General features: G+C 34.3%; 2 protein-coding genes across 2 annotated transcripts; one reads left to right on the top strand and one right to left on the bottom strand.

Moving 5' to 3' along the window:
- Positions 1 to 10,656: 10,656 nt before the first annotated feature.
- LOC121811530 (COP9 signalosome complex subunit 8-like) lies at positions 10,657 to 13,499 on the bottom strand. The gene is made up of 6 exons (XM_042212411.1): positions 13,394 to 13,499; positions 12,448 to 12,608; positions 12,275 to 12,354; positions 11,939 to 12,120; positions 11,206 to 11,313; positions 10,657 to 11,110 (listed from the first exon to the last, which is right to left on the bottom strand). Exons 2-6 carry the CDS (start codon positions 12,529 to 12,531, stop codon positions 10,971 to 10,973), a joined length of 594 nt encoding a protein of 197 aa, XP_042068345.1. The 5' UTR covers positions 12,532 to 12,608; positions 13,394 to 13,499; the 3' UTR covers positions 10,657 to 10,970.
- A 173-nt stretch (positions 13,500 to 13,672) lies between these two features.
- Positions 13,673 to 16,085, top strand: LOC121811198 (60S ribosomal protein L3-1). Its single transcript, XM_042212003.1, has 6 exons — positions 13,673 to 13,741; positions 14,108 to 14,208; positions 14,467 to 14,577; positions 14,769 to 15,073; positions 15,166 to 15,575; positions 15,669 to 16,085. Exons 2-6 carry the CDS (start codon positions 14,124 to 14,126, stop codon positions 15,925 to 15,927), a joined length of 1,170 nt encoding a protein of 389 aa, XP_042067937.1. The 5' UTR covers positions 13,673 to 13,741; positions 14,108 to 14,123; the 3' UTR covers positions 15,928 to 16,085.
- Positions 16,086 to 16,385: the final 300 nt, after the last annotated feature.

The raw sequence follows: 16,385 nt of genomic DNA, 5'->3' as shown, positions 1-16,385 counted from the left end.
TACCGAGACCGAACTGCTTTGGTTGCCGATCTGAGAGTAGAGCTTGATGCCGACCTGAGAGCAGAGCTTGATTGGTTGGCTTTTACCGAGCTGTAGGCTGAGGCCGAACTCTTTGGTAATGCCGAACTGAACTCTTGGGCTTTGGGCTGGCCGAGCTGTCACTGCTATTGGGCTTGTTTAGTACGTACCCCATCAATTCCTTTAATAGATAAATAATCAACAGCACTTTTATATAAATATATGTGTGTTTGTAAATGGCGAGCGCTTGTTGGTGTGTTCAAATCATGCATAGGCCATCTCTTTATATAGGCTAATACGTGAATCTTTGTAAAGACAATCAAACGTGACTTTTCATTTTTAAACACTACTGCTTTATTAAGCAATAGACACGCTGATTCGGGAAGTAGTTAATCAGTTTCCAATTAAACTGTTTTGTAACCTTAATGCTTCATGTCACACACATGCACGTCCACATACATTTAAACTTATATACATTACACTTAATATATAATTAACTGCCATAATAATTGTCACTTTAGTATATGCACGGTTACACACATATATATAATCAATTCCCACATATATATACATATATTTGAACTTTTCGTATAATATAATATAATATATATATTATTATATTATAATATTATAATTAGAGGTAAGAGATGAGGGTTATCAATACACCCGATTCTAATTCTTTAATCGAAACTGATCCATCACTGTGCCGTCTTAATATTAGAACCCATTTTAACTTTTAATATTATGAACTTGATCTTTAATTTAAACCAATAGATACATAGGTCATATAAGAATATAAATATTCTTACAGATAAATCGCCTGATACAAGCGGCCTTGCAGTAGCCGGCGGAACCTCGACCCATCCATCGTCGAGCTATAGTACCACGGGACCACGCCGCTGCACACCGTCGGTTGTAAGAGGACTACTTCGCTCCAGAGCCGCGGTTTGTCTTATAGCATTTCATTCATAAGGCTTTTTCTTCCATTACTGATAGGGTGTCAGTTGAAGTATGATTTCTAGTTTTCTACACACCTAGTGAAGTATGATTTGTTGAGGTGCAATGAAGAAAAGAGAGTCCCATATATCAGACTTGCAATAAATCCCTAAATTCCTTTGTCATTCAGCTGATGAGTTAGATGCCACAGAGTTTTTTTTAAAAAAAGTTGATGACATCAAAAAATTTAGGATGGAATGTATTAAAATGAAATGCTAATGAAATAATTTGTATGATTTACGCAAAGTTGTACCAACATGAAACTAGTTCAGGTTCATCCATCTCTCTCGTTCATTCAACGTTTTGTTCATTAGTTTTGCCACTTGTCAATGAGTTACGATCTCATGATTTTCTCTATATGATTCTCATTATCCTCATACAACTCTTTGAACTCGAGAGTTCTCACTTTCTTTCTTTATTGGATTATAAACACTTTGACTTAAAGCTCTTTCAATTTCTATGAGACTTTCGACTTCGTGAAAACATCTAATGCATCGTATTTATTCTTTAGTAAATAAATCCATAACATTCAAATGGAATCCTCAATGAAAATCATGTAGTAGTACGGAATATTCTCATAACTAAACATATACTCTTAGTAAGTTAAATTAGTAGTACTCCTTTCGTCCATAAAAAATCGTCTCATTCGTGGACGACACGGATTTTAATGAGAAATTGGTAAAGTAAGAGATATATGAAGAAAAAAATAGGTAGAATATGAGAGAGAGATGAGATAAAGTGGGTAAAGTACGAGAGATAAACTTTCTGTTTTTAAAAACAAGACTATTTTTTGTGGATAATAAAAAATGGCAAAATGAGAATATTTTTGGTGGACGGTGGGAGTATAAGATATCCGACGACAGTGAGTAGGTCATCGTCAACTTACATCGCTATATATTCATTAATTAGGGAAACACAAATGATGAGATATTATCATTGAAAACACGTCCATATAGCATTAAATAACTAAATATATTCAAATATATCACCTCAAAACATATCTTCCCTAAGCTTTGTAGTAGTATAATAATTACTAGAATTTGGAATTATGGTGCGATCTTTTATATATTAGCATTAAACTGAAAAGTAGAAGAATATATAGTAACTGAAATGCTCATACTTATCCGTAGAGAAAAAATGGTGTTTATATCTTTTTTTAGGTTATTCACTTATTCGAAATAAGAATGTACGGAGTAATTACTAAAATTAATCCAACATTTGCCAAACGCACCGCAAGATATATGAAATTATTTAATGAAATATAGTACATTTATTTGGCCAACGGGTGAACGGGTCCCACAATTTATCTTATTAATCTAAATTATTTATTTTTCTATAATATTTTAAGTCGGCGAATAACGATATTAAGCCTTAACTCATACGCTGATTATATGAAATAAATTCCAACAAATAATGTCACAAATACTTTACGCTACGCTGTACTATTACCTTATTGCCCCTCGCAGTACTATATCTTATTCCTTTCATTAGATAATGTAATTTAATGTTTCCCACAAATGTCATGTACTAGTATTTAATTAATTACTATAATTTATAATTATTTTAATGTGAGAAAGTTATGATTATTCATTATAAGATAGTTATTAGAGAAAATCGACAATACAATATTGATTTTGTGTATGGTAATGGCATATATTGTTATAAAAGGATGGATATATTGATATTTTTATTACCTTTTGAAAATATATAAATATGATACTACAAATTAAATATCATCAAAGTTAATTTGAATATATGCAATTATGATATCAATAGATTTCTCATATAACTACTTTTACTTTGATTTTTTTAATTAAAAATCAATTTAAACTGAGATAGTTTATGTGAAATTTAATATTTTGTGGTATTTTCAGAATAGATAAAGTGATTATCTTAATATCCTTCACTCAAAACAATATAAATGTAACTAACAATTGAAATCTAGAAGAACATATCTAGATCATCCATTTTCCAATACAATAATCCCCATTAATTCTATGTTCTTATCATAAAGGAGATCGCAACCGTATCTCCATATCCTATTATCCTTAAACTTGACCATCAAATTCTTCTTTTAGAAGGGCTATTATAACTATTTTTTTCCAGAAAAATAGTACTAGTATTGCTATTTGTGAATAAATTATTAAAGTAAAAGAGAGAAATAAAAAAAAGTGTAAATAGATTATGAAAAAAAATAATAATAAACCATGAAAAATAGATTAATTTAAAGGGTAAAAATAAAAGTCCAAAAAAGGAAAAAAAAAGTTATCCAAATAAGAATTCAATACAAGGGCAATTTCGTCCTTTCAAAAACCATGAACAAGAAGGAATGACTTTCGGTTTCGTATCCCATTGGTCAGCAATTTCTGTATATTTGAGAGCATCCCATCCCACTTCTCTTTCTCTTTCTCTTTCTCTTTCTCTCTCTACATATATACCCGTTAAATAAAGCCGAACAAAAATCCAAAGAAGAGGAAGAGAGATGGAAGAATCGAGCCTCACACAGCTAGAGATGGACGCAGTGTTGCAGCTAATCCAACTCAGCAGCGGCGATTCTGAATCCGCCGCCGATTTCCACCTTCTCTGGCTGGATTTCCCCAAGGAAATCAAGCAGCGAGTAGCGGAGGAGGAGATTGGAGAAGAAAGCGTGGGGGAGACGACGACGACGACTGATTCTTCATCGAGCGTGATCAATCCGGAGAAGCTTCTAGAAGAAGCGTTGCCGCGGAGGAGAAAGCGCGTTTTGCCCCTCGCCGATATCTACCGGAAGACCGCGCCGATTATCAGCAATAGCGCTCTCAAAAGGTGCAAAAATTGAGGGCTTTTTTGCGGTTTTTCCTTTCCGATCTCTCCGTGAATTGTGAATATTTGGCCTTCCATGTTTGGTTACCTTTACTCGGTCTAGACAGAGACTGTTTTAGCCATCCGTGTATGTATATATATGGTTATATAATGACTTCCGGTTTCACGTGATATACATAATCATCTTTGACTTGTTGATTTTATGTGAAATTATTTGGTTTAGTTGTGTTTTTAGCTCCATTATTTCAAGTTTTGGTCATATATTTTCGCATAGATTAGATGTTTAATCACTGCTAAATTAACATGCAGCAGAAGCAGATATCAGTTTAGTTTGTATATACATCTATAGTACATACATGATACATACATGATACATACATACATACATATGTGTATCTGTGAGAGAACATAGCTTCAGTTTGATCGCTCGATTTACAGTTCTTGTGATTTGGTTAACGTTAGAGGAATAATATTTTTATTTATCATATTTCACTTTAACATTTAATTGATCATTTTTCACTTTCACATTTAAATTGTTTGATTTGTAATCGTTAATGTATTGTAAATGTGGGAAAGGCAGCTTCTTGATTTTCGAAGAAATTGTACAGGAGGTGAACTTCATTTTCCTCTTTGTAGTCTTGATTTTTTTTATGTACATAAAGTTAAAGTGACTAAATTTTTATTGGCATTATTGATGGACTTAATTAGAAATTACATACTAAAAAGGTGGAAATATGGGGTGACTTTTTTCACACACACAGCTGTGAATTATTTTTAAGCTAATTTGATTAAGATGAATCAATTGATGTATTTATCGTAATTCTAATAAAAACTAGCAATTGTGAGATGTCAAATGTGAAACCGGAAATGATAATTTGTAATGGACGCGATTGAGTGATGATATAAGGGACCAAACGAAAACTATTCTACATGTGTTAACAATAGATTAATCGAAAACTATTGATAAAAAAGTATTAATATTAAAATGAAAATAGGCGTTAATATTTTTCTAAGTTCTTGATCAAATTGATGAGACATAAAATCATCAAATTCTTAACGGGGGTTGGTTTCCACTTGTTAAAATGCATTATATTTGATGGGCTATATATTTCATTTATTTAGTTATATTGAGATTTGATTACATGATAATGATATAGAAATATTGAATATATGAGTAAATTATATGTGATCAATGTTGAGATTTAAAAAACCCTATTCCTCTCATATGAGTTAATTAGCAGCAATCATGATATTGCAATCTAAATAAGATTTTAGAAACATCTATATTATTTTACAAAAGTGGGGCAAGCAAGACTTTCTTTATGACTATACGATTTAATTTAGGAAATTTGCAACATTGTACAATATCTTATTTTAGTAATTGTAATTACAAATTTTATTTATTATCGCTAGCTGACATAAGTTATGTTCCAAATAAAAACTATATATAGTCTTGTAGGGGTGTTATCCGTTGCTAACTTTTCTTAAATTGCTAATTTGTTAACTCATCAACGCAATGTATTAAAAATATCAACACGATGATACTGCAATGTAAACATAAAGTTAAGTTGATATTTTAATACTGTATTGACATTGATATTTAAATGTCAACACAGTTTATTGAAATGTCAACACAACTATGTGTTGACATTTTAATATGATCGCGTTGACATTTTTAATACACTACGTTGATGAGTTAATAATTTAAGAAAAGTTAGCATTTTAACGCACCCTTGTCTTGTAAAAGCCATATAGATAAGAATTTCTTTATTGCTTCAAATTAATTAGCCAATTAATTAGTCGCCAAACACGCCTTACAGTTATAAAATAAAATAATTTATTTCATCAACTTCAAGTTCACCTATAAAATAAATTAAATTAAATCGGTGGAATGAAATATAAATATAGGAGTATGGATTTTTGTTACGTTTAAATGGCAATATTCTCCCTTGAAATTCTTCGTACACGGCTAAAAGATGATAACGAATATTAAAAGGTACACACAAGCTTTTATTGGAGAATTAAATAATTGAGGCGTTTCATTTATGATCATTTACTAGAAACTTCCATTTATAATTTTATATCTTATAGGTGATTTTGTTTTGGATAAACTATATTTTAAGCATGAGAAGATTTTGGATCGAGTAATCGAATAAATCCAACCTTACATTTTGTCTATGATTGAATATCTTACTAGATTTAGTATTTGTTGTGAAATTCCACTAGTCAAATCCCATAATACGTTATATCAAATTCCATTAAAGTATGATTATGATTTAGTAATTTTTGGTTTTGTACTTGCACCGATGGAATAGCATATCTAACCATTATATCAAATTCCATTATAGAATATATTGGTGATTAAGATTTAATTTAGGCAAGGTTTGACAATTCATTGTGGGACTATTAAGTTTAGTTATTTCTAAACTCCACCTTTGTCTTAAAAACGATTTCAGAATAAACTTATAATAGTATCACATTTGAATTGAAACATTGATTAACACATGATATGTTGGGTTTAGCCTACAAAAATATTGTGAGAAAACCTCATGGGATATATTGATTAGGTATGGGTTAAAACACGCATCTTAGTTGTGAGACTATGACAAGTATTCGAGTAGACAACTATCGTGTAATTTCGCAAGCATTACGTCGGCGTGCAATACATTGAAGACCGTGAAAACCAGTGACATGTACAAGAAATAGAATTTGTAGGGTCGGAATTTCACTTCTCATATTGTTTCGTAGCTCTAACTTAAATTAAATGTGACCATTATAGATTTTTGACATTCAATTAATCACCTGATCTCATATTATTCGGCAATTCTAACTTAACATTAATATGACCATCATAGTTTCTTTAAAAAATTAAAATTCAATCAAAATACACAAGGATGGGGTAGGAGACATAGCTACCGTAGGATCGGTGGTGACTACCCTGAATTGTTGAATTGATTAATGGAGTTTGACAATGTTACTCATGGTTGACAGTGGGTCATTCAATCCTTACATAATGTTAGGATTGTCGCCAGCAACGTTAGTTTAATATTGTCCGTTTTGGATCAAGTCTGCACGTATTTGTTTTTTGATCACTCCCAAAAGGCCTCAACCTAGTTGGGGTTGAACAGGAATTATATACACCTTTCAACTTCCCTCACTCATCCAATGTGGGATAAGTTTGTAACCCAACAAATCCATCCCACATCCGTGCGGGCTTGACCAAAAGCGGACAATATCAAACTAATGTTGCAGTCGACAATCCTAACAAGTGGTATCAGAGCCCACGTGGCTATGGGACGGGCCTGGATGAGCCCCGGTAGGGTCGGACACTGAAAGACTCGGGTTAGAGTCGGGCACTGGATGACCCAGGGGCCAGGGCTGGAACGACCCATGTTCGTGTCGACTATGTTCCCGATGTGGTCTCGGTTTGAGGGGAGGTTTGTTGGGTTACAAACCCATCCTACATCGGATGAGTGAGGGAAGTTGGAAGGTGTATATAATTTCTGTCCAACCCCAATTAGTTTGAGGCCTTTTGGAAGTGACCAAAAAATAAATCCATGCGGGCTTGACCCAAAGCGGACAATATCAAACTAATGTTGCAGTCGACAATCCTAACAAGTGATATCATAGCCCAGGTGGCTTTGGGTCGGGCCTGGATGAGCCTCGGTTAGGGTCGGGCCCTGAAAGACTCGGGTTAGAGTCGGGCCCTGGATGACCCAGGGGCGAGGGCTGGAATGACCCATGTTCGTGTCGACTGCATTCCCGATGTGGTCTCGGTTTGAGGAGAGGTTTGTTGGGTTACAAACCCATCCCACATCGGATGAGTGATGGAAGTTGGAAGGTGTATATAATTCTTGTCCAACCTCAATTAGTTTGAGGCCTTTTGGGAATGACCCAAAAACAAATCCATGCGGGCTTGACCCAAAATGGATAATATCAAACTAATGTTACAGTCGACAATCCTAACGCATAACGCAATTAATTTAAATATATTATTCATTTGATATATGGTTGGTTCAAATATAAATGTTGTATTTTTATTTATTGTTGTTTTATGGTCCCCTTCTGAATAATTTTCTAAAAACGTAAATTTTTAAATTGTGTATCGCATGACAACAGTCCAATGTATACAACTTCATTGTCGCATGTGCCATTTATTTGTGTGTGAAAACTACAAATGTTTCATGCTTATAGCTAATGCATGTATATATTTGTGTGTGAAAATTACAAATATTTCATACATATAGTCAATGCAATTGGAAATCGGATAGATCTTGGTCAATTAATCCTTAGTTACCAGCACATTTATTTGTATGGTGACTCTTGATTAATTATTTTGTACTCAGATGTGCATCAAATCATCTAAGTAAATCCGACTTTGTAATTTCTTACTCCCTCGTGTCCCCATTAAATATTCAATATTTAACTGTTGTAAATTTTTAAAAATTGTTTAACTTTGTTAAGAAAAGTAGGTCGAAAAAGTTAATGGAATGTAGACTCCATTTTTATATATTACTCCCTTCGTCCTACACTCCCACTCTAAGTGGATCATTTTCTTTTTTTCAGATGTCTCATTCTAAATGACACATTTTTAAAAATAGAACATCACTCTATCTACTATTTTCCTCTCTCTTATTTTATTCTATCCACTTAACTCACAAACAACGCTACATAAAATTTGGCGCCGGAATAGAAATGTTTCACTTAGAGTGGGACGGGTGGAGAATTAATTTTATAATAATCATAAGTAGATTGAGTTAATGTAATGTGAGATCCATTTAATAGTAAAAATGAAATGAAATATTTATTGAAATCATCCAAATAAGAAACTATTAGACATTTAATGGAGATCAGATGGACTAATTCTCAAAACCCTAATAAGTCGAATTACCTTCATTCCTCTAGACCTAGAAATCTAGAATTATTATTCCAACTTCGTTATTTGTTTAAATGACCATTATGTCCCCCAAAAATATCCATTGTCAATAATGATTATTTATAAAAAAAAATGTAGTATTCTTTATAATTAAACGACTTAGGATTAGGGCAATAATGAAATGAGTCAACAAATTAAATGACTAATGGGTTATCATTTCAAAATGAATGAGTAGGAATAAAAATCAAATTGTAGTGTATAGATTTCTAGTATACAATTGTTATATTTGAACTATCTATTCATAAAGAGATTAGTAGTGTAGTACTCAATTCGCTCACTTGCATTTGAACAAGATCATGTTACAGTATAAATATCTGTCACAAATCATTATTCAATTGAAAAAGAAACATACTACGCTATAAATGTATAGATAGGCACAAGAGTTTATCATTGGAGCTTCTAATTGTGTTTAAACCTACGATGAGAGTACTATCATCTAGTGGAAGTAGATTGACGGATAACATCTTAACATGTGTTGCTCGTTTACTTCTATTTTTTCTAATATTTACATTCTGAGGTGCTTCTGTATTTCTAGCTCACCATCGTCTGTTCAGCTTAAGCATTTTATATATATATATATATATATATATATATATATATATATATATAGGGTTGCGTTAAAGATAGAACCATTCTTAAGTGTAGAACCTAGAACTCTACATATTTTATTCATTGGATGAGGAAAAAATGACGGTCAAGATTAAAAATCATACATATTAGACTATGTTTTCACGACATTCCGGACTCAACATGTGAAAAAACTCACATGTTGATGGAAGAATGAATGAAACGAAGAAGAGTCCATGCATGCTTTATTTTTTCACTTATCTGCATTCACCCATTAATAATAGTTTTGGTTGTAATGGGAAGTTGTTGTGCAAATCAACACCATTGGATTAAAAGATCTAACGACCTCCGTTTGGCATTTGTTCTACGTTTAAGAATGGTTCTACGTTTAAGAATGGTTCTGAGGTGCTTCTGTATTTCTAGCTCACCATCGTCTGTTCAGCTTAAGCATTTTGTATATATATATATATATATATATATATATATATATATATATATATATATATTAATCGTGAATGTGATTTATTTCTAAATTAATTTGCCCATGTAGCAATGAAGATTAAATCCAATAATAAAATGCAAAAAAAGTAAAGAGAAGAATGGTACTCGAATAGACGTATTCATCAAATTTTTGTGGTTGATGCAAAAAGAATAAGATTTTGTGTGTCTCTTCATATGTCTCCATTGTCATCCCTCATTCTGGATAAGGTTTGTACCATACAATTATTTCCATAACCAAAATGTTGAATTACACTAGAGAACATTTCATCTAGTACACATGTGTTTTCTTCGATATGAGAAAAAAAAAACATAACCCACTGGGAGACTCTCAGCCTTAATCCGCAAATTCGGTTGAGCAGGATTAATCTGATTTCGCCAAAAGCAGACTCAGAACACTTGTGGTCAAAATAATAAAAAAAACAAAAACAAAATACATGGAGTACACAAACTTTCCTTTGTTGCAAAAAATAAAAATTGTAGGAGTAATTCAAAATTGTAACTAAATTGGTAGCCTGGCTCCGTTTTATCATCTTGTTCATTTTTGTTTTGTTATAATTTAATTTTATGGGTTTGGCGTAAAAGTTGTTACTTGATCAATCAAATGGTTGATTATAAGAAACGATGATCAAATTAATAAATAGTCTTTGTTCCCCACGTTTATAGTATGTGTTGGGTGAGTTTTTTGGTCCCATATAAAATTCACGTTGATCACGTTCTTCATCTCGTTTGCACTTTTTAATTAAGCCCACTTATTTAATTTTTGTATGGTACATTTCTACTACAAGAAAATGAAACAACAAATTCTACTCATGATTCCTTATTGCCAAACAAGATTCTTTTTATAAAATCACTAATGAACTAGTGATATTGTAGACATAAGTGTTATAAATATAAAGTTGGATTATAGTTAAAATACGCATTCTAGATTATAATTACAACTAATTCGACCACTAGTGTATTATATTGGACATATATAATTACACTTGAAAAGATTATTAGGACTAATTTGCGACCTTATCTAAAAATTGGCAATACTCATAGATCAATGGAAGAGATTCTAAAACATCTATGTCTATAAAAAGAAAGACATATGAAAGCTCAAGCTCCATCGATGCGAATAACCAAATGAATATGCATCTGACTCGGTGCATCAGTGCTCGAGGTGAAAGACATACTCAGTCAGCCGCTGTAATTTACTATGATCCAGTTTCTGTTCGTTCACAACGGTCTGCTTCTTCACTGTGAGCATCCGGGATGCGGGGTCCACAGTCCAGCCGTGTTGCACTACATCTGCAAAGAGAGAGCAATCACCCACTATTAACGAAAGAACACTTTGTGAACAGCAAGTTAGACATGTGATTGCCTGAGCGAGGAATGGAGCTTACAATTTTTTGCGTCGTCCTCATTCATTCCAAGGAAACGAGCAGTATCTTGAATGCTTATTGTTGAATAAGCTGATTGTAGCAGTTCAAACATCCTTTTGGTGTACATTTCTGCAATAATTTCAACATAAGCATTGATAAAAAGGTATGTTCCGGTGATCATAGTTGCTGCAGCATCAAAACCATACAAAAATGTGCTTCGCGTTTCTAAAACCTCCCCTACACTATTACTAGACTCTTGGTGCAAGATTGAAGTCTCTGTTTAAACACAAGGAAAAGTCCCCTTGCATTGTGTGTTCTGTATATACAAATTGATCATTGACAAACAGAACAATGGCGATCAAAACCGCAAGTAGTTTACCATATAGTGTCATCTAACGAGGTATATTAATTCATTATCCTGCTTGCTAGGTTGTCGTTATTTAAGGCCAGCCAATGGCTAATCATATTGGTCTTAGCAACCCATTTCCTTGAAAAGTTTGAGAGCCATACTCATTTTACCATTATCCAACACAAAAAAGAAACACTAGAAAGCAATCAAGTTGACGATTATCCAATTCACATAAGTTTCTGATAAATCTATATCAGTGCTACTCAATGTACCACAGTGAGTAAATGGAATCACCAACAGGTCCAACACAATGCACTTAATTCTTCTCACTAAGACACGTAGCCGAGAACATGAATAGTAATGTAGTTAACTGATACAAATGGAAGTTAACGCACACAGACTCACCTGAGAAAGTTGCCATCATTCCCTGACACTGTGGACTCCAGATAAACTCACGAATAGCCTCATGAACACTGGCGTAATCCTTGATCCACAACCTCTGCCCAATTTTCCACGCGGCTGGTACTTCTGGCTGGCTCTCTTTCACTGCCAACGGTATCTTCTTCCACAAGAACCTTGCGCTATTACTGTAATAGTTCAAATAGCACAATCGCAGTCACAATCGCCACCGCCGCCACCACCATACCACGCAACCAAATTAACATAATCAAACAGAAACAATATAGTTACAATAAATTCCTCTGCAAATTCTATAAAATTTAACCAGGGAACAAAAATTACATGTCATTGATGTAGATGTGGCCGATGAGATGAATGGCATAAGGCCAGTCTTCCTGAAAAGAGACGCCCTCAGATGCAGCCTGCAATCGATAAAAAGAAGAAAAACAGTAATGCGAGAAAGTTAAGGTTTTAGCAGGGAATAGGAGGGTAGAATAGGCATGCTTGTACACTACCTGGAACATGAGACTGTCACATATATCTGCGACCTTGTCATAGGACTTGAAAGCCAGTGCTTCATTCAGAGTGGAGAAATCCATTAATGGCGGCAGCACTGCAGCAGGTGGTGGTGAAGCTCTCTTACTCTCTTTCTCTCACTCCGGTGCAATGGTGATGCCTGTTGTTACATGCTATGTTTGTTTAAAGAAATTTAATTTGATAGGATGATATGATATATACGATTGTCTTCCTAGAATTGACATTTTAAATTTCATAGTAGAGTTTTGAAGGAGACATTCATTGAATTGCAAGGAAATCGCATCTCAATCAAAACGCAACCAGTTAGAATGCAGAGAACATTGTATGATGAAATTTCTAAATGAGAGTCGGGTTGTCATCCCTATATCAAAACAAGACTCTTATTTCAACTGCTAGAAGCTCAAAGTACCCATACTCATCATGCATGCTTACTGTCACATACTCCACTAAAAAATCTCATTTTGCTACAACCCTAACAAATCAACTACTCTCAACACACATTCAGATCGATTTAAGCAATTAAATCAGTTTCAAAGTTATAGGACTCTTCTAAATTTCCGGTCCCCATATATTCAACATAAAGCTTTAATCCCATTCACTAAAACTCAATCCCAATTAACGGCATTAGCTTCAAATTAAACGTCAAAGAAGTCAATATGGACAGATTCAAGCATACGAACAAAATCCCAACTTAAATCTCACTCCAAAGTTTGATCTTATTTCCTATTCATACATAATTCATCTATTGGGAGTAATTCTTACTTCAATTTAGAAGAATTCCACAACTAATCAAGTATCAAGTATTTTTAAAAGGGTAGGTTTCGACCCCCCTTCCCTCCTTCCCCAGACTCTGAAATTTCATTCAATTCTCCTTAATACTAAGCATATGAGGTGAGTTTGCACAAAGAAGAACAGAGTTCTTACCTCTGATTGCAAAAATCGAAGGTTAGAAGAGCTTGATTCTCAAAATTGAATCTTCAAATAAAATTGGAGGAAGGAGTAGCAGATGAAGAAAGCCTTCTTTCTTTTCTTTTATTTTTCTATTTGGTAAAAAACAATTAGAATTGTTTAACAAAAATTAAACTACTGGGCTTACAATTAAATGAGACCAATTTATATCTGGCCCATTAACAAACAGTCCAAGCCCAACCTTTACTGTGCTGAAAAACAATTAACCTGCCTATAAATAGAGAGATACCATCGAATTAGGGTTTTAGCTTAGGGCTGAGCCTCACACTCCATCGCAGCAGCAGCAGCAGCAGCAGCATTCAGGTACTATTCACATGCTTCCATTCTCTCTCAAGGATTTGCATCTCGTCTTTACATTTTCATGATGATTTTGACGCAGATTTCTGATATGCAGTTTACACTTCTAGTGAAAATTGAAAGTAACGTTTTTTTAATAATTTGATAAGCGATGCAAACTATCCATTTGCTCAATTAGTTTTATGTTCTGTTTTTTTAAGAGGTTTGGATTGAATCACGATGCTTAATTCTCGAAATAAAACACGATTTTTTTATTTAATTAAAGAAGTTATAAATTGAGCAGATATGGTTGTAAATGCTGTGTCTTTATAAGAACTGGATGAATGATAGCTGAAATGTTTTTTGAATCTGAATGATTTGTCCCTTTTTCAGGTAAAAGAAGTGAAAAATGTCGCACAGGAAGTTTGAGCACCCAAGGCACGGTTCCCTCGGTTTCCTGCCGAGGAAGAGGGCTGCTCGCCATAAGGGAAAGGGTATGTCATTTCTTATGGTTATCGTTCATTCGTAAAGCATTTCGTTTAAAATGTTTGATTACATTAGATACGATTTGTGAATTGGTATTTCGCTGGTATTAAAAAATGTCTCACCTCACCCTTATCCATTTTCTGATTTACCAAATGTGTGTTGTATATGGATTTCATAGTAATATATAACGTTTTCTGTGAATGTCTTTATCTAGTGTGTCTTTTGTCCAATATCTGATTTTCATTGAATTTTCTTTGAAATTGCAGTGAAGGCTTTCCCCAAGGATGACCCAACCAAGCCGTGCAGGCTAACTGCCTTCTTGGGATACAAGGCTGGAATGACCCACATTGTCCGAGATGTGGAGAAACCTGGATCAAGTATATACATCTTGCATTTGGATTTCCTTTATTTCATATTTTTCTTTGTATGGACTGTTAATCGGCTAAATCCATTGATTTACATGATGTGAACTGCACAATCTGTATCAATCACTTGTCAATTGCTTTCATTTTTTTCACGAGTGTTTAAAAAATCCAATTTCTTGACTAATTTGAAAATGATTATGCAGAGCTCCACAAGAAGGAGACATGTGAGGCTGTTACCATCATTGAAACACCTCCCATGGTTATTGTTGGAGTTGTTGGGTATGTCAAGACTCCACGCGGTCTTCGCTGCCTGAACACAGTCTGGGCCCAGCATCTCAGTGAGGAGATCAGGAGGAGGTTCTACAAGAACTGGTGCAAGTCCAAGAAGAAGGCCTTCTCCAAGTACTCTAAGAAATTGGAGACTGATGAGGGTAAGAAGGACATCCAGGCACAGCTGGAGAAACTGAAGAAATACTCTTGTGTCATCCGTGTTTTGGCTCACACTCAGGTCTGTCTCTAGCTCCCTCAACTTACGAAATTCAATAGTATGATCTTTTTATTCACTTAATCTTGTACTTACATGATGTTTGCACTCTGCAGATTAGAAAGATGAAGGGGCTGAAACAAAAGAAGGCACACTTGATGGAGATTCAGGTTAATGGTGGGACCATTGCCCAGAAGGTAGACTTTGCTTATGGCTTCTTCGAGAAGCAGGTCCCTGTGGATGCTGTTTTCCAGAAGGATGAGATGCTCGACATCATTGGTGTGACCAAGGGTAAAGGATACGAAGGTGTTGTCACTCGTTGGGGTGTCACCCGTCTTCCCCGCAAAACCCATAGGGGTCTGCGCAAGGTTGCTTGTATTGGTGCTTGGCATCCTGCTAGAGTTTCTTTCACTGTTGCTAGGGCTGGTCAGAATGGGTACCATCACCGTACTGAATTGAACAAGAAGGTCTACAAGCTCGGTAAGGCAGGAACTGAAGAGCACACTGCCAGTACTGAGTATGACAGGTAAATTGATATTAATATTCTTTAAAATGAGAGAATTTGATTTGAATATAAATTATTTGGAGCTAATCCTTTTTCGAAACTGGATTTATGCAGGACTGAGAAGGATGTGACTCCAATGGGTGGCTTCCCTCACTATGGTGTGGTGAAGGATGATTACCTGATGATCAAGGGTGGAGTTGTTGGACCCAAGAAGAGGGTTGTTACCCTTCGTCAATCCCTCCTGAAACAGACTTCTCGTGTTGCACTGGAAGACATCAAGCTCAAGTTTATCGACACCTCGTCCAAGTTTGGACATGGACGGTTCCAGACAACCTCAGAGAAGCAGAAGTATTACAACCGGGTCAAGGCCTAAGAAGTATCTTGGAGGAATCCGAGTTCTTAGTTTTTCTTTTACTGAGACAGTTTGCTTCTTGTCTACATTTGCAACAACTTGTGTCGTCCTAAAAATTTCTGTCTTGCGACTTTGTTTTGATCTCAAAATCTTTTCAAGTTATGTTTTGTTTTCGGTTATGTTACTGTATTACTTTAGCCATGCTTGATATCCTATATATATTTCTAGAAATTTATATATCTAGTTTTACAACTAATATATGGTAAACTCTGTAATCTGTATTCTACCATATATTGAGGTAGAGCTTGCATATTTACTTTGGCTCAATGGCAAATCAATCGATCAAACTTAGTTCTGACTGTATCTTAGTAAAAATGTTTGCACTTAATATATGGAAACATATAGTAGTATCATATTTTATCTTGATAAAATAAGTTAAAATATTTACATGGTACATGTTTCGGGGTCTTTAAATTCAA

This window comes from Salvia splendens, chromosome 7 (assembly GCF_004379255.2).
Source record: "Salvia splendens isolate huo1 chromosome 7, SspV2, whole genome shotgun sequence".
NCBI lineage: Eukaryota > Viridiplantae > Streptophyta > Magnoliopsida > Lamiales > Lamiaceae > Salvia > Salvia splendens.
Note: the sequence above shows the minus strand (reverse complement) of the source record. Positions and strands in the feature narration are given on the sequence as shown.

Bases quoted from the DNA above. Each gene is read 5' to 3' on its own strand.
- LOC121811198 (XM_042212003.1), top strand. From the start codon at position 14,124: ATGTCGCACAGGAAGTTTGAGCACCCAAGGCACGGTTCCCTCGGTTTC. The intron at 15,074-15,165 runs GTCTGTCTCTAG...TGCACTCTGCAG, and splicing joins GTGTTTTGGCTCACACTCAG to ATTAGAAAGATGAAGGGGCT. The intron at 15,576-15,668 runs GTAAATTGATAT...GGATTTATGCAG, and splicing joins GCCAGTACTGAGTATGACAG to GACTGAGAAGGATGTGACTC.
- LOC121811530 (XM_042212411.1), bottom strand. From the start codon at position 12,531: ATGGATTTCTCCACTCTGAATGAAGCACTGGCTTTCAAGTCCTATGAC. The intron at 12,121-12,274 runs GTAATTTTTGTT...GAACTATTACAG, and splicing joins CACATCTACATCAATGACAT to TAATAGCGCAAGGTTCTTGT. The intron at 11,314-11,938 runs GTGAGTCTGTGT...AAATTATTGCAG, and splicing joins AATGATGGCAACTTTCTCAG to AAATGTACACCAAAAGGATG.